The following is a 20,708-nucleotide window of genomic DNA, read 5'->3' as shown; positions in this document are numbered from 1 at the left end:
CTCAGAAGTGTCCCTGTTTGCAGATGATGTGAAGTTAATGAGGAGAATTAAATCTGATGAGGACCAGGCAGGACTTCAAAGAGACCTGGACAGACTGGACACCTGGTCCAGCAAATGGCTTCTCGAATTTAATCCTGCCAAATGCAAAGTCATGAAGATGGGGGAGGGGCACAGAAGACCACAGACAGAGTATAGGCTAGGTGGCCAAAGACTGCAAACCTCACTCAAGGAGAAAGATCTTGGGGTGAGTATAACACCGAGCATGTCTCCGGAAGCACACATCAATCAGATAACTGCTGCAGCATATGGGCGCCTGGCAAACCTGAGAACAGCATTCCGATACCTTAGTAAGGAATCATTCAAGACACTGTACACCGTGTATGTCAGGCCCATACTGGAGTATGCAGCACCTGTTTGGAACCCGCACTTGATAAAGCACGTCAGGAAACTAGAGAAAGTACAAAGGTTTGCGACAAGGTTAGTTCCAGAGCTAAGGGGAATGTCCTATGAAGAAAGATTAAGGGAAATCGGCCTGACCACACTGGAGGACAGGAGGGTCAGGGGAGACATGACAACGACATATAAAATACTGCGTGGAATAGACAAGGTGGACAAAGACAGGATGTTCCAGGGAGGGGACACAGAAACAAGAGGCCACAATTGGAAGTTGAAGACACAAATGAGTCAGAGAGATAGTAGGAAGTATTTCTTCAGTCATAGAGTTGTAAGGCAGTGGAATAGCCTAGAAAATGACGTAGTGGAGGCAGGAACCATACACAGTTTTAAGACGAGGTTTGATAAAGCTCATGGAGCGGGGAGAGAGAGGGCCTAGTAGCAACCGGTGAAGAGGCGGGGCCAGGAGCTAGGACTCGACCCCTGCAACCACAAATAGGTGAGTACAAATAGGTGAGTACACACACACAGGAGCTTGGACTCGACCCCTGCAATCTCAACTAGGTGAGTGCACACACACACACACACACACACACACACACACACACACACACACACACACACACACACACACACACACACACATGCACACATGTGGTAATGCTTTATTTACAGCTAGCAAAGTCAGGGTATTTCTCCAGAATGGTCTGTAATATACCACTGTGGATAAAATACTTAGCCATTTCTTGAACACTTCTGAGTGAGTTGTTTCTAAATTCATTAATTTTATCACACTCCAGTACATAATGACGCAGGGTGTGACAATAATCCATCTGGCAAAGTTTACATTTCGTTTGGTCTACATCTGGTGGTGGTGATTTAACCTGCCAAAGATACTTGTAACCCAGCCGGAGCCGGGCGGTAGTGACATCCAAGAGTCTGCTTATTTTGTTGGATGCACCATAGACATGTGGCTCCTCCTGCATGATAGAATGATGATAGATGGACTCACTGGTGTCAATCTCCCTGAGCCTTAAGTCCATAAAATTCAGTTGAAGTTCTTTTCGTATTATTGTTCTCAAACTACTACCTGACAAGCCAAGATTGTAATCTACTCCCTCTTTGAAAGCATACAGCTTAGCCAATTTATCAGCCTTTATTGACAACGTTTCTCTCACACAGTGGGCTTTATCAAGTCACAAACAGATTTAACTGGGTGGAACATACTTGTACGTTTCACCCAGGAAGATGTTTGTGACTTGATAAAGCCCACTGAGAGGGCGAAACGTTGTCAATAAAGGCTCACATCATACTGCTTAAGTGTTCATATTTCCAGAACGCAGGCGGGAGAGATACATAATTATATACCCTTGGAAAATCCTAGAGGGATTAGTACCAAACTTACACACGAAAATCACTCCCTAAGAAAGCAAAAGACTCGGCAAACGATGCACCATCCCCCCAATGAAAAGCAGGGGTGTCACTAGCACGATAAGAGAGAACACAAAAAATGTCAGGGGCCCAAGACTCTTCAACTGCTTCCCAGCATACATAAGGGGGATTACCAATAGACCCCTGGCTGTCTTCAAGCTGGCACTGGACAAGCACCTAAAGTCAGTACATGACCAATCGGGCTGTGGTTCGTACGTAGTTTTATGTGCGGCCAACAGTAACAGCCTGGTTGATCATGCCCTGACCCACCATGAGGCCTGGTCACGGACCGGGCCGAGGGGGCGATGACCCCCCGGAACTCTCTCCAGGTAGTGTTATCTATGGAACTGTATTCGTGTATACTTGAATAAACTTGCTAGTTAGACTGTACTTAAGTAAGTTTACTTAGGTATACACAAATACACCTACATAGATTACACCACCTGGAGAAAGTTCCGGGGGCCAACGCCCCCCGCGGCCCGGCCCGTGACCAGGCTTCATGGTGGATGAGGGTCTGATCAACCAGGCTGTTTCAATTGCAGTTATTGATGATACATGTTTATTATGCAGCCCAAACACATCCAGTGGAGGTAGTCAAAACATAACACAGATACGTAGTGTGTCAAGCATGTAAATCAATACTTAAACATTGTAAGTTAAGTAAGTTAATACCTTACTTGAGGAAAATACAGTACAATGTACTTCGTATATTACATAGTTCGTTGATTTTTGAAGATACTTTTAACGATGTTTCACCTATAATAATAATAATAATAATAATAATAATAATAATAATAATAATAACAACAATAATAATAATAATAATAATAATAATAATAATAATAATTTTATTATTATAATAAAATAATAATCATAATAATTTTATTATTAGTAGTATCATAACAATAAAATAATGATAGTAATAATAAAAAAATATAATAATTATAAACCCACACGACTTGCACAACATACTTGCAAGAACAATAATTAAAGACAAAAATACTATAATTCCCCGTCAATAAAGCCAGAAAAACCAGTAAAATAATAAAGAATAATAAAGGCAGGTTAATAATAATTATGGAGAGTGTTGTTGTGATCGACCAGCTGAGGTGCGCGTCCTCACCCTCCATATCTACCTTATTTTAACACTTATTTCACTTTATTTAACCTTCCTGCACTGCACTTAAGGCAAGGTAAGTGCACTGGCACTTATATTACCTCAGATCTACCTTGTGTGAGTCTCAGTAGAGAAGAAATAGTGCGTTTTGGGGGAGGGGAAAGTGTTGTGTGTTGAGGAAGTGTTGTGTGGGATAGGAAAGTTGTGTGGGATAGGAAAGTGTTGTGTGGGATAGGAAAGTGTTGTGTGGGATAGGAAAGTGTTGTGTGGGATAGGAAAGTGTTGTGTGGGATAGGAAAGTGTTGTGTGGGATAGGAAAGTGTTGGGTGGGATAGGAAAGTTGTGTGGGATAGGAAAGTGTTGTGTGGGATAGGAAAGTGTTGTGTGGGATAGGAAAGTGTTGGGTGGGATAGGAAAGTTGTGTGGGATAGGAAAGTGTTGTGTGGGATAGGAAAGTGTTGTGTGGGATAGGAAAGTTGTGTGGGATAGGAAAGTGTTGTGTGGGATAGGAAAGTGTTGTATGGGATAGGAAAGTGTTGTGTGGGATAGGAAAGTTGTGTGGGATAGGAAAGTGTTGTGTGGGATAGGAAAGTGTTGTGTGGGATAGGAAAGTGTTGGGTGGGATAGGAAAGTTGTGTGGGATAGGAAAGTGTTGTGTGGGATAGGAAAGTGTTGTGTGGGATAGGAAAGTGTTGGGTGGGATAGGAAAGTTGTGTGGGATAGGAAAGTGTTGTGTGGGATAGGAAAGTGTTGTATGGGATAGGAAAGTGTTGTGTGGGATAGGAAAGTGTTTTAGGCTCAGGTAGGCTGTGTGGAGACAAAGTGTTATAGGCTTGGGTAGGCTGTGTGTGTGGGGATGGAAAGTGCTGTAGTCTTGGGTAGGCTGTGTGGGAATTAGGAAAGTGCTGTAGGCTGTGTGAGGACAGGGAAAGTGCTGTAGGCTGTGTGAGGACAGGGAAAGTGCTGTAGGCTGTGTGAGGACAGGGAAAGTGCTGTAGGCTGTGTGAGGACAGGGAAAGTGCTGTAGGCTGTGTGAGGACAGGGAAAGTGCTGTAGGCTGTGTGAGGACAGGGAAAGTGCTGTAGGCTGTGTGGGGATGGGGATGTCTTCGAGGACTCTCTCTTAGTTCTACTGGGGTCATTTACCTTTAATGGTTGTTCCCCAGGATGGAATCCCTGTGCCAGGAGCTGTGACTCAATCCCTGCAACCACATATACTTGAGTACACAGTCACTTTTAACCCACAGCAGTCACCTAACACCCCAGGATATAACCCACAGCAGTCACCTAACACCCCAGGATATAACCCACAGCAGTCACCTAACACCCCAAGATATAACCCACAGCAGTCACCTAACACCCCAGGATATAACCCACAGCAGTCACCTAACACCCCAGGATATAACCCACAGCAGTCACCTAACATCCCAGGACATAACCCACAGCAGTCACCTAACACCCCCCAGGATGCAACACATACAAGTCGCCTAATGCCCCGAGGATGTGACCCACTCCAGTCACCGAACCCTTGGGATGCAATCCATACCAGTCATCAAACTCCCAGATACCTACTTACTGCTAGGTGAAGAGGGGCAGCAGGTGTAAGAAACATGCCCAGCATTTACTTTCATGCTTAGCAACCCCTAGTGTGTGAGCTGAAGCAGCTGTCAACTCAGCCACAATATAAGGACAGAAAACAACACAGCACTGCTAGGTAATTGAGAACAACATAGGGTATTGTGGGGTAAACTGAAGGTAGGCCTATGTCTGCTGACAGTTGGCAGCACCAGCCTAGTGGCATGGCATGAAATATAAAGGGCAGCCTCATATGAAATATAAAATCCAACAGGGCTTACATATATGGCCATGCAAGGCAGGCCAACTCACCTTGGGTTATCCTAGTGAATTTACATATAATGATAATTGTACTTATTACCTGTGCCTAAATAATGTTACTTATCTACTCGTACATATTCAACTTGTATTTAACCCTTTGACTGTCGAGACCTCTGCTCACAAACTTGCTCTCAGTGTCGAAGAATTTAAAAAAAAAAATTTTTTATTATGAAATGATAGAAAATCTTTTCCCTATGGTAATGACACCAAAAGTATGAAATTTGATTGAAAACTTACAGAATTATGCTCTCACGAAGTTAGCGATCTCAGCGATATTTGCTCATTGGCGATTTTGCCCACTTTGAGCCCTATTTTCAGCCAATTCCATTGTTCCAGTCGACCAAGCTAATTTATTTCTCTTGAAATCCATTTGTTTTATTGATTGAGTACAAGAAATTGCTTATTTACTGATTTCAACTACCCAAAAAAAGTGTTCAGAAATTGGCAGTTTGGCCAATTTCATGTAAATTAAAAAGAGATGCCAATTTCAAAATAGGGTCCAGAATGAGCAATGCAGACATTCCTGGCACTAAAATAACATTTGCTCTGTTCATCAGTCACGTCTCCAGGCCCCTCTTATATTACTCTTGCTTTCTATTTTGAATCTTTATTCACAAAAAATAGAAGATTTTCTGTTATGCAGACTCCTGCATTATTGTAATAATTGTATAAATAATGTCAACCCATTCATGACTGCGTATTAGAATGGCTAGTTGGACACTTATCGGACATTTGTTTACTCTTGAACATCGGCAAAAATCGAACATTTCTGCTACTTTGAGCTCAATTTCAAGGTTCTTTTTTTTGTGAAACTGTAATATGTCTTCCATTCTATCAAATGAGATCAAGAAAACGAGAATACAACCATAAATACTATATGAAAATACACATCAGAGCCGGCATTTTAATCCAAAAACATGGTCGGAGTTTTTTTTTTTTACATTATGAACTGCGTGCTGCAGGATTTTTATACTGCTCATGCTGACCACACAGACCCATTCTCTCACATGTGGGCCTACCAGGTTTCTCCTGCTTGATTTGAAGCCGCTAGAATTTTGGAGTATAAATACATCAAAAGCACTGGCTCGTAAGATGTATATATACGACTAAAACAGTCAAAGGGTTACAGCTGACCAAACTTGTTGCTTTAATGACTACCTTGGAATTTGTTCGACTCCTCTACAGATTTAGATTTTTTTAGATTTTGCCACCGAAGTGGCTAGTTTATTGTGCACCCCATATCCATCCTGTGGACGGTAGCACAAGAGCATATGGATACACAAAATGCCTAGGAACTAGGCCCCAAAGGGTTAACAGGAATACATATGGATTTATATCTACATATCTATAGTTCACTTATCTGTTACAAGCAAATTTAGGAAATTTGCTTAGTATATCTTGTATCTTATTTTCATTGATAAGATATCTTGACATATCACATAGGTTATTATACTGTCTGTCTCTGTGTTCCTCAATAAGTGGACAATTAAGCACATAGTGTTCAAGACAGTGACCATATGCCTGATCACATAATTTGCATTTAGTTTGATCATCATCTGTGTGTCTCCCAAACTGCCAGAAGTACTTGTAACCAAGCCTAAGCCTGGCCACTACAACATCAATCAGTCTGTTCACATTGCACGTTGCTCCATAAACATATTTATCTACGTTCATGTTATCATAGTGGGTTATAGATCTACTCAGGCTTCTAACTTCATTCCTATAACAATCATTTTCATTATTTACTTCTCTCCAAATATTATTCCTAATGCTAGACACAGTTATACCAAAGTTATATTCTACATTCTCCTTCTGGGTACTCTTCTTGGCTAACATATCAACTTTATCATGAAGGAGTAATCCAGTGTGTGATGGGATCCATAGCAATTGTACATTAATTCCTTTGTTCTTAATTTTTGAGTATCTATACCTGGCTTCTCCAATGAGCATGTTGTTGGAGTCATTATATGAGTCAAGAGCCTTCAATGATGACATAGAATCAGTAATGATGATAGAGTCAAGCTCAGTGTCATAGGTTAGCTTTAGCGCCATTAGGATTGCAAACAATTCAGTTTGCAGTGTAGACTCCCAGTTGTTAATTCTTATGCTTAACTCAACAAATTTATTATCGTTCTTAACTAGGGAGGTGGCAACAAGAGCAGATGCAGCCCTGCCAGAAGACTCCTGTTTAGATCCATCAGTGTATATAACTTGTGATAACTTATTACTACCAGCTAGGTGAGAAATTTCTTCTTGAGCAGTTGCTCTAACAAGTGATTTAAGGAAGGGATTACTAGCAATGAGGTTCTTGGGAGGGACTTGCAGGTATGTGATATTAAATGAACACATCTTCCATGGAGGGGTGAAATGCTCTTGTTGCCTACAGTGATACAGTTCATGCACAGCTGTTGCTAAACCAGAGCTTTCCTAGATACAGTGGTACCTTGATATTCAAACTCAACCTGTTCCAGGAGAGTGTTTATGTAGTGAGTTCTATGAATGTTGAATCAATTTTTCCCATAAGAAATGATGTAAATTGGATTAATCTGTTCCAGACCCCAAAAAATTACTAATTATAAAACATTTTAAGTGAAAATATTGATTAAAAAATCATAGATGAAAACTATAAAAACAATAAATACAAGAAATAAATGAAAATTTAAATGCACTTTACTAAGGAGTGCTGATGGCCTAAGAGGAAGATGGAGAGATGTTATTGTTTGGAAAGGGTGTCACCTTCCATAAAAACATCAAGTAATTGCCCGTCTGGTGTTTTTTCTCTTTTCTGTCTCTGTGCAGTAGCACTTGGATGAAGATTCACTAGCATTTGATTTTTTTTTTTTTTTTGCTAACGAGGCTGTCCAATGTATGCTTTTGATGACTTTTCAAAATTTTTCTAAAGAGGTCAGCAACATTGTCATTGAACAGGTTGATGCTCCTATTCACAGCAGTAATGTTAAGACGGAAATAAATGGTATAAAATACCGACACAATGGAAATATAAACACGTATGCAATATAATGTGATCCTTTATTGACAACGTTTTGCCCACACAGTGGGCTTTATCAAGTCACAAACAAGATCTGTTTTTGACAGATCTGTTTGTGACTTGATAAAGTCCACTGTGTGGGCGAAACGTTGTCAATAAAGGATCACATTATACTGCATGTGTGTTTATATTTCTAGTAATGTTAAGATGCCATTTTTCCACCAGGTTCTGTGTTTGAGCCCAATGGTAATGCAGTTCCTTAATTTTTACAGTGGAAATGTTGCCCTTACTGCTTCCCTCCTCTGAAGAAGAAATTTCCTCAACCACTTCTTGCTGCTGCTTCTTGTGCAGGTCTTGAAGTTCTTCTGTGGTGAGCTCATTCTTGTGAGCCTCCACCAACTCCTCTACATCCCTGAGAAACAATATCCTTCACTACAGGGTCTGCCTCAAAGCCTTCAAAATATCTGACTGGCACACCATCTGGCCACAATTTCTTTCAGGCAGAGTTCATTTCTTCAGTTATTTGTGACCTTTCCACAGCAAAAATTTTCACTACTTTTGCCACATGAGCCCCTTTTATCGCCTCTTTATTTTTCAATATGTGCAATATGGTGGGTTTTGCCATACCATATTGACTGGCCATGTCTGACACTTGTACCACTTTTCCATTTGGCAATGAGTTCTTTTTTCACTTTAATTGTTCTCACTGTTTTCCATTTAGGCTTGTTTGGATCACTACTATTTTTTTTATTTAGCTGTGATTACTAACTCTCGATGAAAATATTTAAAAAACACCACAGGATAGTTTCACTGAGCTTGTACGAACAACGCTTAACCCTTTCAGGGTTGGTGCCGTACTAGTACGGCTTGCACACCAGAGTTGGTGCCATACTAGTACGCATAAACTCTAGCGCCTTCAAATCTAGTGAGAGAAAGCTGGTAGGCCTACATATGAAAGAATGGGTCTATGTGGTCAGTGTGCACAGTATAAAAAAATCCTGCAGCACACAGTGTTTAATGAGAAAAAAAACTCCGACCGTGTTTTTGGTTTAAAACAGCGAGTTTTCAGTGTATTTTCGTATGCTATTTATGGTTGTATTCTAGTTTTCCTGGTCTCAGTTTATAGAATGGAAGACATATTACAGAAATTGAGATGATTTTGATTGGTTTCACAATGAAAAGTGCCTTGAAATTGAGCTCAAAGTAGCAGAAATGTTCGATTTTTGCCAAAGTTCAAATGAGGTAGCAGTGGCAGACAACATGAAGCAGCAGTGGCAGACAACGTGAAGTAGCAGTGGCAGACAACGTGAAGCAGCAGTGGCAGACAACATGAAACAGCAGCAGTAGCAGCAGACATGAAGCAGCAGTGGCAAACATCATGAAGCAGCAGTGGCAGACAACATGAAGCAGCAGTGGCAAAGTGTGGCATTAAGAGTGTAGCAATTAAGTGTAGCACTTATAAGTCACTCCATCTAACTTTTTTGGGTTATCCTAGGTTCTCTACACATGTACTCAGGATCAGGAATGGCCACTGTGGTGGCCCTATAAACCCCAACAACAATGACTGCTGTCACCACCACTAGCCACATACCTAGTGACATGTATTTTATTCATTCTAGTGTATATATCATGTTTCTATGTTATTAATATTGTTCATTATGTCATATTACATAAATTGTGATAGATAAATAAGCCATAGAGTTGATATTAGGGAAATTATTGAAGTATTTTCTCATGCCTGGAGTTCCACTGGAACGAATTAGTTCCATTTCAGTTAATTTAAATGAGGAAAATTGACTCTGCAAATGAGCAAATCCAGATGCGAGTAAGGTCATGGAACAGATTAAACTCATAAGTAGAGGTTCCACTGTACAGTGGATCCTCGAGTAACAGCGGCTTTGGCTAAAGCCAAAATCGGCTAACGGCTCACTTTGGCATAAAAGTATTGGCTCAGCTAGAACCAAATAACTCAGCTAAGGGAAATGTATGTTTCATGAAAAAAAAAAAAATTTAATACTTTTGGCTACCTGGAACGGATTAATTGGATTTCCATTAGTTCTTATGGGGAAAATAATTTCGTCTAACGATAAGCTTTCCGGAACGGATTAACCCTTCATCGCGCAAGGGGTCCGAAAATTTGAAATTCGAACTGAACTCCCTATGGTGGATAGAGTAACTCAATACAAGGTCACTGATCCCATATAAATTGATTTCTGATGGTTAGTTTTCGAGCAATTGCCAATCTCCGAAGACCGAAAATATTAGGCCGCCCCCGACAAAGTGATTAAAAAATTTTATGTTGCAAACTTGCAATTGTTAATAAAACACACCAAAACAATTTTTTAAATTTAATATACAAACAGACAATATAAAAAACATAAATGGAACTTGTATCAAAACATTTTTTAATTGTTACAAAAATAAAACAAGGAAGCAAATATCAACAATGCCAAATTGCAAAGTGATGCAAGTTTCAATCCCTATATTCCTGAGATTCATTTGGAAGACCAATGATTCTATATTGCTAATTGGCAAGATGGAAGTCTGTGAAACAATTTCTATCAGTCTTTATGCACAGATTTACTTTGCATACACTACAGACGAATGACGATGTTACCGTTTTTTTCGAGGTGCTGCAATACTTGCAAGTAAACGGCCTTTGCCCTGCCATTGGGAAGTGCATTAGAGTAATGTCTTTCCTAACACTGTCATCAGGCATTTCTGTACGTGTTCCCCTCCCAGGTTTCACTATGCCAACACCATTGGAAGTACATGGTGAATTAGTTGGTGAAGGTCTTGGAGTTGTTCTTAGGCTGCTCCCTCTAAGGTTTTGTCCTTTAGACCTTGCAATTTCAGAGATAGAATTCCTGAAATACTTCAGTTGCATACACTTTTGCTTTATTGCTCGAGAATCACGGCAATAAAGCAGCCATGCATTCACAACAGCAAGATCAATAATATAGGCAAATAGCCGCATGTACCAACGTTTTGATTTCATTGGTGTTTTGTAGAGATGCACCAACATGTTGCTTTTGTCAATACCTCCCATGTTTGCATTATAGTTCTTGATGACTGCAGGGCACGATATTTTCTCTTTCCTCTTTGTACCCTTGTTATATCTCTCAACAAGACTCATGGGCTCGACCCCAATATCAGTTGTCACTAAAGTCACAACTTTGGTGTCCTTCCATCGTACAACAAGGACACCATCATTGTTGTTGAAGCAAAAATTGCCCCTGACCACACTGTTTTTTTCCATTTGTTTGATAGGCACCAGATGTGGCTTACCACATCTATTGTCACGTACTGTTCCAGTGTATCTGCAGTTATACTTATCTCTTAGTAGCTTGACCAAAGGCATACTTGAAAAGAAATTGTCAGCATAGATTGCTGATGTGTTTGTCTTGTTCATAGTTTGTGCAAGTACCAGAACAATCTTTGTACTTATTGGAAGTTTAGATTCTTCCTGTGGCAGCTGTATGGGATGTGTGTCAAAAGTTGTTGTGCCTTGATACATGAGTATATCATGTATGATTCCATCTTGACTTGCACGACAAAAAAGTTTGAAACCCCACTTATCTGGTTTTGTTTTGATGTACTGCCTTAGGTTTCCAGCAGTTTTACCCTTGAAACCAACCATGACTTCATCAATAGATTGCTTGGGTGTAGCTGGAATTTTCAAGCAAGCATTAGTTAGTTCAGTGTAAAGAGGCCTTACTTTGTAGAATCTGTCATTATCCTTTTTTGTGTTATTGAAATGAATATGACTTCTAAGGTACCTAAACCTGTTAGACGCCATGCTATCTGCAACCTGTGGGCTCCTAAAAGCAGCTTTCCAATAGTCTTCGAGGGATGGTAGTGGAGCAATACCCATGAACAACAAAATACCTATGAACCTCATGATCTCTTCAGAATCTGTTGAAAAAGTATTATTTACGTCTTGTTGCCTTGTATACAAATTTGTTTGATATGCTATGTTATCTATCATGGCTGGAGTAACGAACATACGAAAATACTCATATGGAGACCTAATTGCAAGAGGCTTTTCATGTTCATATGCCGGCAAAGGATCATTTTCAATGTCATCTACGGTCCACTGAGATGAAACTTGAAGAGCAATATTCTCATGGATCTCTTCCTCATCCGGGTATTCCTCAATCCTAAAATTTTTCTTTTTCCTCATTACTTTCTGCTTTTTGGCTGGCCTTTGTTTCCTTTCTTCCTCCTCCTCATCATCACTTGACATCTCTGCATCCTGTGCATGCGGTGGCAAGTATTCATCACCACTATCCAGCAATTCTGGTTCGTCTACCTCTGGTTCCGAGTCACTGTCTTCAGAAACGCAGATATACCTCGACCTGCTGGTCGACTGCTCCCCATAAAACAGCCTCTCATGGAACTGGAAGGACAATAGAAACCTCCTGTATAAATCCAGACCACTACAGAGTTCATATATGCAATTGAAAATTTTGTATAAATATTTATTTGACTATAATTGGACATTCCCGGAAACTCGGGCAATACCGAAATAATTCGGACTAAAATGCTTGCACTTTTTTCCATTGCATGCTACACTCATATTATGCTTCACACGGACTTTAGGTATATATCAAAATATGCCTAAACTATTCATGTAAGCACTAAACACAACAATCAGTACTTACCGACATTGTAGAATGTATAATCCAAGAGTAGATTAGTAATGGTGGAGGGAAAAATGCGTGTGTGTTCGAAGCCAAGCCGCCAGTGTTTATATTTTGATCTCTCAACCAATGGGAAGGCGGCAGAAGCGAACTGTACTTAGCTGAAGAGACTCAGGGAAGGCTTGTGATTGGTTGGAACTAAAGAACGGGAAGCTGGCCGCGCGGGGCGTGAAGTATGACACGCGCCAAAAACACGTAATCAATACCGAATTTTTTCGGCCAAACACGACAAAGGGTTAATATCGTTGGTTGAGGGTCTACTGTATATATACATATATAATATATGCAAAACAACCACGTGAAAGAATAGTGAAATTCCAAGTGCTTTTGTGAAAAGTCATGAAAGCACTTGGAATTTCACTATTATTTCACAGTGGTTGTTTTGCATATTCTGATATCACTTGTTTACTGTGATCTTATTGCATATATTTATTTATTTATTTTAACACGCTGGCCATCTCTCTTAGAGGCAGGGTGACCTAAAACACTTTCACCATCATTTACAGTGTCACTGTCTAGCCAGAGGCACACAAATATGACAGGTTAGATGTCCCTCTAAACAGTAAATATCCTGGTTTCCCTGATTTCCTTCATGAAATGTCACCTGGCTCACATTCCAACAACTCGTCAAGTCCTCAAAACTATTTGCCATGACTCTTGGCACGCTCACAGACACTGGAAATCTAAGCCTTCTGCACATATAACCTCTTTTACCCTCTCCCTTGAACCTTTTCTGGGATGACCCCTACCCTGCTTACTTTCCACTTCTGATTTATATGCCTTCCAAGTCATCCTATTTTGTTCCATCCTTTCTAAATGTAAAATCCACTTCAGCATCCTCTCTTCAGCCTTCTGGATAATACTTGTAACAGCCCCGCACCTCCTAATATCCAAGCTGTGCATTCTCTGCATAATATTCACACCACACCTTGCCTTCAGATATGACATCTCCACTGCCTCTTGCCTTCTCCATGTTGCAGCATTCACTACCCATGCTTCACACACATATAAGTGTTGGTACCACTATACTACTTTCATACATTCCCCTTTTTGGTTTCATGGAAAACATTGTCTCCACAGATTTTCCAGTACCCCACTCGCCTTTTTCCCCCTTGTCATTTCTATGATTCACCTCGTCCTTTATAGACCCTTATACTGACTAGTCCACTCCCAAATATCTGAACACATTCACTTCCTCCATACTTCCTCCCTCCAGTCTGATATTCAGTCTTTTATTACCTAAACTTTTTGTTATCCTCATCACCTTGCTATTTCCAGTGTTTACTTTTAATTTGATTATTGTACTTATCCATCCAAATTTGTCCAACAACCTTTGTTTATTCTTCTTTTTTTCAGATACTCCCTTCCAAGAAGGATTTAACTTGCAGTAGCAACTCTCAAAGATAATAAAGGTCCTGCAGAGGGAAGAGACACTGCATATACAGTATATATATATATTTTTTTTATTAACACATCGGATGGTTCCCACCAAGGTAGGGTGGCCCGAAAAAGAAAAACTTTCACCATCATTCACTCTATCTTGTATTTTACAGTTTGGAAACTAAAGTTTACCTCTTAAGTTTTATCATGTGTAATATATTCCATATTGATTTAATGATGAAATGTTGAAAGTGGTAAATATTTAATATTTTTGAAAATTGTTCACGTTTGGAATATTATACACAAGAAGAATTGAAGTGAATTCTTTGTGCTGAATTCCCAGAAGTCTATAATCTGTATGTATATATTTATAGATATATATATATACGTATATATAGCACTATAATCAGTTTTATGTTATGCATGAAATAGAGAATCATTTTATATCATCTGTCTTATATTGCTACTTCACACCATTATGCAGTGCTGTATAGCCCTTGTGGCTTAGCACTTCTTTTTGATTATAATAATAATTCACACCATTATAGTTTTGCACTTTCCTTCCATCCCATTTTTAGTCTGATGAATCAACTTATTCTTATCAGATGTACTATTTATAATCATTTTAGCACCTTGAGGATTAACTTGAGATGGGTTCCCAAGTGCACATATTAGCCACATTCACTATATATTATCTTGTCAACAATATATAAAGTACATGTATATATATTTAAGTCTGACTTGCTTATGATTTACGCTGTAAATTTTTTCTATTTTTTTACCAGCATTATTTTAGAGTGTGTTTTATAATTTTTTACAACTAATCTTGAATGACTAATACAGTTTTAATCTATCATTATGTCCTGTCATTGTTTGTCTTCAGAAAATTACAAAGGAGATTATATACTGGGTAAATTTGTTGCTTAATAAATTGGTATTTTGACTTTGAAAAGAGAGTACATGTAGTCAATTATTATTTCGTATAATTGAATGTATAATACCAATGCTAATAGTTAAATATTTTTGACAGGACTGACTTGCAGCTATGTAGCTTTATGACAAAAAAACACTTTAGCGTTTAACATAATTTAAGTTTATAAAAAATAATTGAAATATATTTATGACTATATAGTTTTATAAAAAGTTTATGCAAATCAGAACACTGTTTTGTGACACTGATGTCTTTGAATATTTTATTTATCAAATAGAGTATAACTAGATTTATTTAAAGAAAAATTATTTAAAATTTTTATCCTAATTATTCGCACAGGTATGTCTTAGTGCACGTGTCCGAGTTGATGTTGTGTAAAGTTAAGGAAATCTTTGTAGGTCTCCCGGGCAGCATTCCGGTGTACAGTGGCCCCAACACTTTCAAGAAGGATCTTTCATTGCTGTACTTTACATAAGTATTCATATGAAAGACACTTTTGAGACTGCCTTCTCACTACAATTTATTGTGGTAAATAGTGAACTTTATTTTGGAAGATTATCTTGAAACACACAAGACTAGTCATAGATAAAATTACCAGTGTTTTTATTGCCTTATAGTTTATATGAAAATTATCCTTACTGTTATGTAAGTGCTTTTATTTATGATCTTATATTAAATACTTCTCCAGTGAAACAAGTTTACACACAAATCATATTTATACTCATTACCTAAGTGACTTAATATATCAAAATTGTATTAGCTTTCGTATACAAAAGAACTTTAAATATAATACTAACTTATTTATGAGTTAAGGAAACAACACTATATCAAAGTTCCATATCTTGACTTATAAAAATAATAAATTCAGAGTTAAAAAAAAGATTAGCGTAACTGGAAGGGTTTGTATAATATCAAAGCATGCAAAACATGAGTGCTAGTGGAGGAAATAAACCTTATCAATGTTCAGTCTGTTCAAAAGAATTTACTAAAAAATCATGCCTAACAAGGCATCTAAGAGTCCATACGGGAGATAAACCATTCCAGTGTTCAATATGTCATAAGGACTTTTCACAGAGCTCCCATTTGGTGAATCATATGAGAATTCATACAGGAGAGAAACCATTTCAGTGTTCAATGTGTTTGAAAGATTTTAAACGGAAAGAGGGTTTGGTGAACCACGAGAAGGTTCACACGGGTGAGAAACCGTTCCAGTGTTTAGAGTGCCTAAAGAATTTTCCAGACAGTGCAGGTCTGATACAACACATGAGGATGCATGTAGGAGAGAAAACATTGCAATGCTCAGTATGTTCAAAAGACTTTACATATAAATCATCTCTCATACAGCATATGAGAGTTCATACAGGAGAAAAGCCATTTCAGTGCTCATTGTGTCCAAAAGATTTTAAACTTAAAGCTGCTTTAGTCAATCACATGAGAGTTCATACTGGGGAGAAGCCTTATCAATGTTCGGTATGCTTTAAAAGTTTTAAACAAAGTTCAGCTCGAATACTACACATGAGAATTCATACAGGAGAGAGACCATATCAGTGTTCAGTGTGTTTGAAAGACTTTGCTCAAAAATCTCATTTAGTTATACATATGAGAGTTCACACAGGAGAGAAACCATACCCATGCTCATATTGTTTAAAAGTTTATTCGGATAAAACAGATTTGGTAAGACATTTGAGAGTTCATACAGGAGATACAGCATACTTGTGTTCAGAATGTCCAAAAGAATTCTCAGATCAGCAGGTTCTGCTAAATCATATGAAAGTTCATACGGAAGAGAAACCGTACAAATGCTCTGAATGTGTAAAGTGCTTTGCTGACAGTATAAGTTTAGTAAAACATATGAGAGGTCATATATTGAAGAAACCTTATCACTGCTCAGAGTGTCAACAAGACTTTCAAGAAAAATCCCTTCTAATAAAACACATGCAACTCCATACAGCTAAGAAACCTTATCAGTGTTCAGTATGTCAGAAAGAATTTCTGTATAAAAAATCTCTAGAAAAACACATGGATGCTCATACAGAATATATAGAATACCAGTCCTTAGAGCATCTAAGAAACTTCAGAAAAATATCTAATACAACAAATGAGAGTTCCCAGTGTTCAGAGTATCTAAGAAATTTTAGGAAAGCATCTAATAAGCAGTTAGGAGATGATGCTGAAGAGGAGACCTTATAACATGTCAGTACCTGAGAGAGATTTCACATAGGCCTTATCTAGTATTGTTAAGTCTCAGGCTCTAGTGAATCAGTGTGTGATGTGGCGAATGCCTCACTTGATATACATAATCAAGTGAAGCAGCAGCATCCACTGACTTCCTTCCCACTGATCTATTTTAACATGAAGTTCTATTTTAGTGAAGTAGGTTTTATTTGTTTCAAATTATTCTGTGAATGCCATCAGCTCATTCAAATTTTCACAAATAAGTTTGTTGGGAGTGAAAACCAGCAACAGTTTCATTTGATGGCTTCTGGGATCACTTCTTTGATGAGTCAGTCACTAATATTCACCAGAGGCATAAGTATGATCACTCATTTTAAGTTTCGTTATTGTAAAATGCTCTTTGCACTTGCAAGTTATTACTCTTTGCTTGTAACTGATCTCACCTTGAAATGTAAATTTTGCCTTCTATTTTATAAAGTTATGAATTCATTTTGTTTATAATACTAATCCCTCTAAAAAATTTTTATAGCAGTAAATAGTGTTTCACTTCATTACACTGAGTAACATTATAGGTCCAAAGTACCGTGTAAATCTAACAACTTCACTACTTTGCACTTCATTGCATTTGCTATATATCAGGAGATTTATGTTAATGGCTTAAGGTATAAAAGTGTTTTGGGTCTGTGGTTAATGGACTTTTTTTGTGTGTGTTTTTAGTCAACTCATATTACAAAAGAATATTTTATTTACCTTAATTAGCTTTAAAATAGTAATGTTGCAGGACCCTTCTAGGTTTAGTGCGTAGTCTTATTATGCTATTATTAAACTAGTAATGTATATTATATATTTACTTTATTTTTCAAAAGTTTATGTTTATAAAACTTTCTACATAATATTGGAATAGATGTGTTTATTGAAAATTTTCTTCTTAACACTTTCACTGTTGTGACCCACAAAATTAAGTGCTGAAAGTGTCGCATTTTTTAAAAAATATATAAATTTTTCTTCTGATATGGTATAGAATCTTTTTCTGGAGGTAATGACACCAAAAATTAAAAAAAAAATTGATGGAAAACATATGGAATTATGCAGGCACAAAGTTATCAGTCTTGATGCAGTTTTCACATTGGCAATTTTGCCCAGTTGTATTCTATTTTAAATCGATTCCATTGTTCAATTTGACCAGCTTCCCAGCTATTTTGCTAGTATGCCTTCCAGTCTATTGATTGAGCACAATAAACTTCCCATTCAACTATCAGAACTTATAAATTGCAAAGAATTTGTTAATTTGGCCAATTTTATACAAAATTCAACAAATTCCAATTTAAAAACAGAATCCAAAATAAACACTGTATGCATTCCAGCCTGTAAATCTCCCATCCTTTGTTCATTAACCCATTAACTGTCCAAACATAGATTACGTTTTTGCTCGTAGCGTTCCATCCTTGATTTTATCCATTAGAAAGCATGTAAAAAACGTAGATCTATGTTCGGAGTACTACATGAGCAAACGTCGATCTAGGTTTGGACAGTTAACTGGTTAATTACATCTACAGGCCTCTTCTATATACAGTCTCTCCTCACTTGATGGAATTACGTTCCTAAGACCACATTGGTAAATGAATACATCGCTAAGCAAGGAGCATACTATAATGGTAGTGGGTTTGTGCCAACCATATTTGATATTTTTTTTAATGTCGCCTTTGCACCATTCATAACATTTTTAGTATATTTTTAAATGTTTACACAGTAGTGTACTGTATATTGTAATAAACAGAATAGAGAAAATCAGCTCTAATGTTCATTATTTAAGTATGCATACTGGCCAGAGAGCCTGTCGTAAGTCCGAGTTGTCGGTAAACAAGTATATCACTAAGTGAGGAGAGGCTGTAATACCTTCCATTTTGAATCCATCATCACACAAAAAATCAAAATTTTCCAATATTTCTCAGATAAATTACAACCAACAATAATTGGTCATTGTTTAAAGCATCCCAGTAATTAAAGGAGACTAGCAAAAACCCATAAAACAGACAGGAGGAAGGAGAGTGTTATGTGGCCCTACCGTTCCTTAGGAAAATTGCCAAAAATAAAATATTTCCACTACTTTGAGCCCTGTTTCAAGCTACTTCCAAACCTGAACCTGACCAAAATCATCTGTTTCTCAATATGTTTTGCATTCTATCAATTCATATTAAAAATGGCAAGTAAAGGCATAAAAACTGCCTTAGAAAACACCTCAAACTTTCTAATTTAAACCAAACATAAGGTCAGTGGTTTGCTTTTCCCATCATATACTGCATAGGACAGGATTTTTGTTTATACTGTACCCTGTAGACCGATTCTCATATGTTACGCCAAAATTTCCCACTATATTTGAGGGAACTGTGCTTCTGCCATAAATATAGGGTAGCGACACTGGCATTGATAACATAGATCTACATGGGAGACAGTGAAAGGGTTAATGAAGGGATTTTATTTTGTCTTTTTCTCAGTTTTATCCAATTGTATATCTGTAGCTGTATTCCATAGCTTCAGATTTTTCTTGGTATTTTCTTTAGTGTATGTGGATACAAAACTTTAGCTCCAAAAGAGGCAGTGAAAGAGCAGTTACAGAGTATAGATGCAATGTAAAAGCTGTAAATACAAGAGATATGGCTAATTAATATATATTTACTGAATTTGCATTCAATTACTTTGATCCCATAAAAGATAAAGCAATATACAGGTTTCCAAACACCTATATAACAAGCTTTAATTGCATTTTTAGAAACCTAATAATAAACATTTAAAAATGGACCTAAATCCAAGGGCTTTAAATATTTACCCCAGTTAACCCAAGTAGCTAGATCACATACAATATCTTTTGAATTAGGTATCCTGAAGGTGGACCTTTAAGTGCTTGTCTGAGCCTTTTTTTTCCTTCTGCTTTTTATTTCACTATAATTCGAGAATGATCTGATTGGCTTTGAATTTTGAATGATTGTGATGAGGACCAGATCAGGAAAAATTAACTTGTTCATGTACCATGAGGCACTGAGAAGAAAAATGATAACTCACCAAGTGTCACTTCTGAGAAGATTGCAAACTCATATTTGCAACAATTTCTTGGTAACCAGCTATACATTTTTGATCAAACTGGTCTCATTTTTAAAGACTGATGAACATTTGTGTTTAGAAAATGCAATTTTGCTCATTACTCATGTTTTGCTTGCTGGTGACTTAATTGAATTTCTTTTCAGCCTAATCCCAAGTTACTGAAGCTATTCCTCTAGCTTCCTGGAATGGCCAGGATAACCTTGTAAACCCTCAGTTCATAGCTTCAAATGCTCAGATAAAAGGTGCATTTTAAATCAACAATGTTAGTGAAATTCAAGTATAAATAGTATAGTGGAACCTCGGCACTCAAACTTCATTGATTCCAGAAGGCTGTTCGAGTGCTGAGCTGTCCAAGTACTGAACAAATTTTTCCCAACCAATTTTCTTTCTGGTTGGCTGTTGTCACTAAGCCTCTTAGGCCTCATGGTGACTTATTTAAAGAAATAATATATAAAAAACGCCAAAAAATTGGAGGTAACACGAAATAGCTTACAGCGAAGTTCTGGCAGGTTGTGTTTGTTTGGTCAAATGCTGAGCAAACGGTCGACTACCGAGCGATTTGCTTACTGAACGAAGCGTTCAAATACCGAATTGT

General features: G+C 37.7%; 1 protein-coding gene across 4 annotated transcripts; it reads left to right on the top strand.

Annotated features, from left to right (window-relative positions):
• Nucleotides 1–2,883: 2,883 nt before the first annotated feature.
• LOC128688030 (zinc finger protein 271) lies at nucleotides 2,884–19,819 on the top strand. Of its 4 annotated transcripts, none has more exons than XM_070101347.1 (3): nucleotides 2,884–3,017; nucleotides 13,885–14,021; nucleotides 15,238–19,819. In XM_070101347.1, exon 3 carries the CDS (start codon nucleotides 15,758–15,760, stop codon nucleotides 17,027–17,029), a length of 1,272 nt encoding a protein of 423 aa, XP_069957448.1. In that variant the 5' UTR covers nucleotides 2,884–3,017; nucleotides 13,885–14,021; nucleotides 15,238–15,757; the 3' UTR covers nucleotides 17,030–19,819. The 4 variants fall into 4 exon arrangements, with proteins under 4 accessions (XP_069957448.1, XP_069957447.1, XP_069957446.1 ...); XM_070101346.1 differs by having other exon boundaries at nucleotides 15,179–19,819; XM_070101345.1 differs by having other exon boundaries at nucleotides 13,885–19,819.
• The last annotated feature ends 889 nt before the right edge of the window (nucleotides 19,820–20,708 follow it).

This window comes from Cherax quadricarinatus, chromosome 76 (assembly GCF_038502225.1).
Source record: "Cherax quadricarinatus isolate ZL_2023a chromosome 76, ASM3850222v1, whole genome shotgun sequence".
Lineage (NCBI taxonomy): Eukaryota > Metazoa > Arthropoda > Malacostraca > Decapoda > Parastacidae > Cherax > Cherax quadricarinatus.
This window is presented reverse-complemented; position numbering and strand designations above follow the sequence as displayed.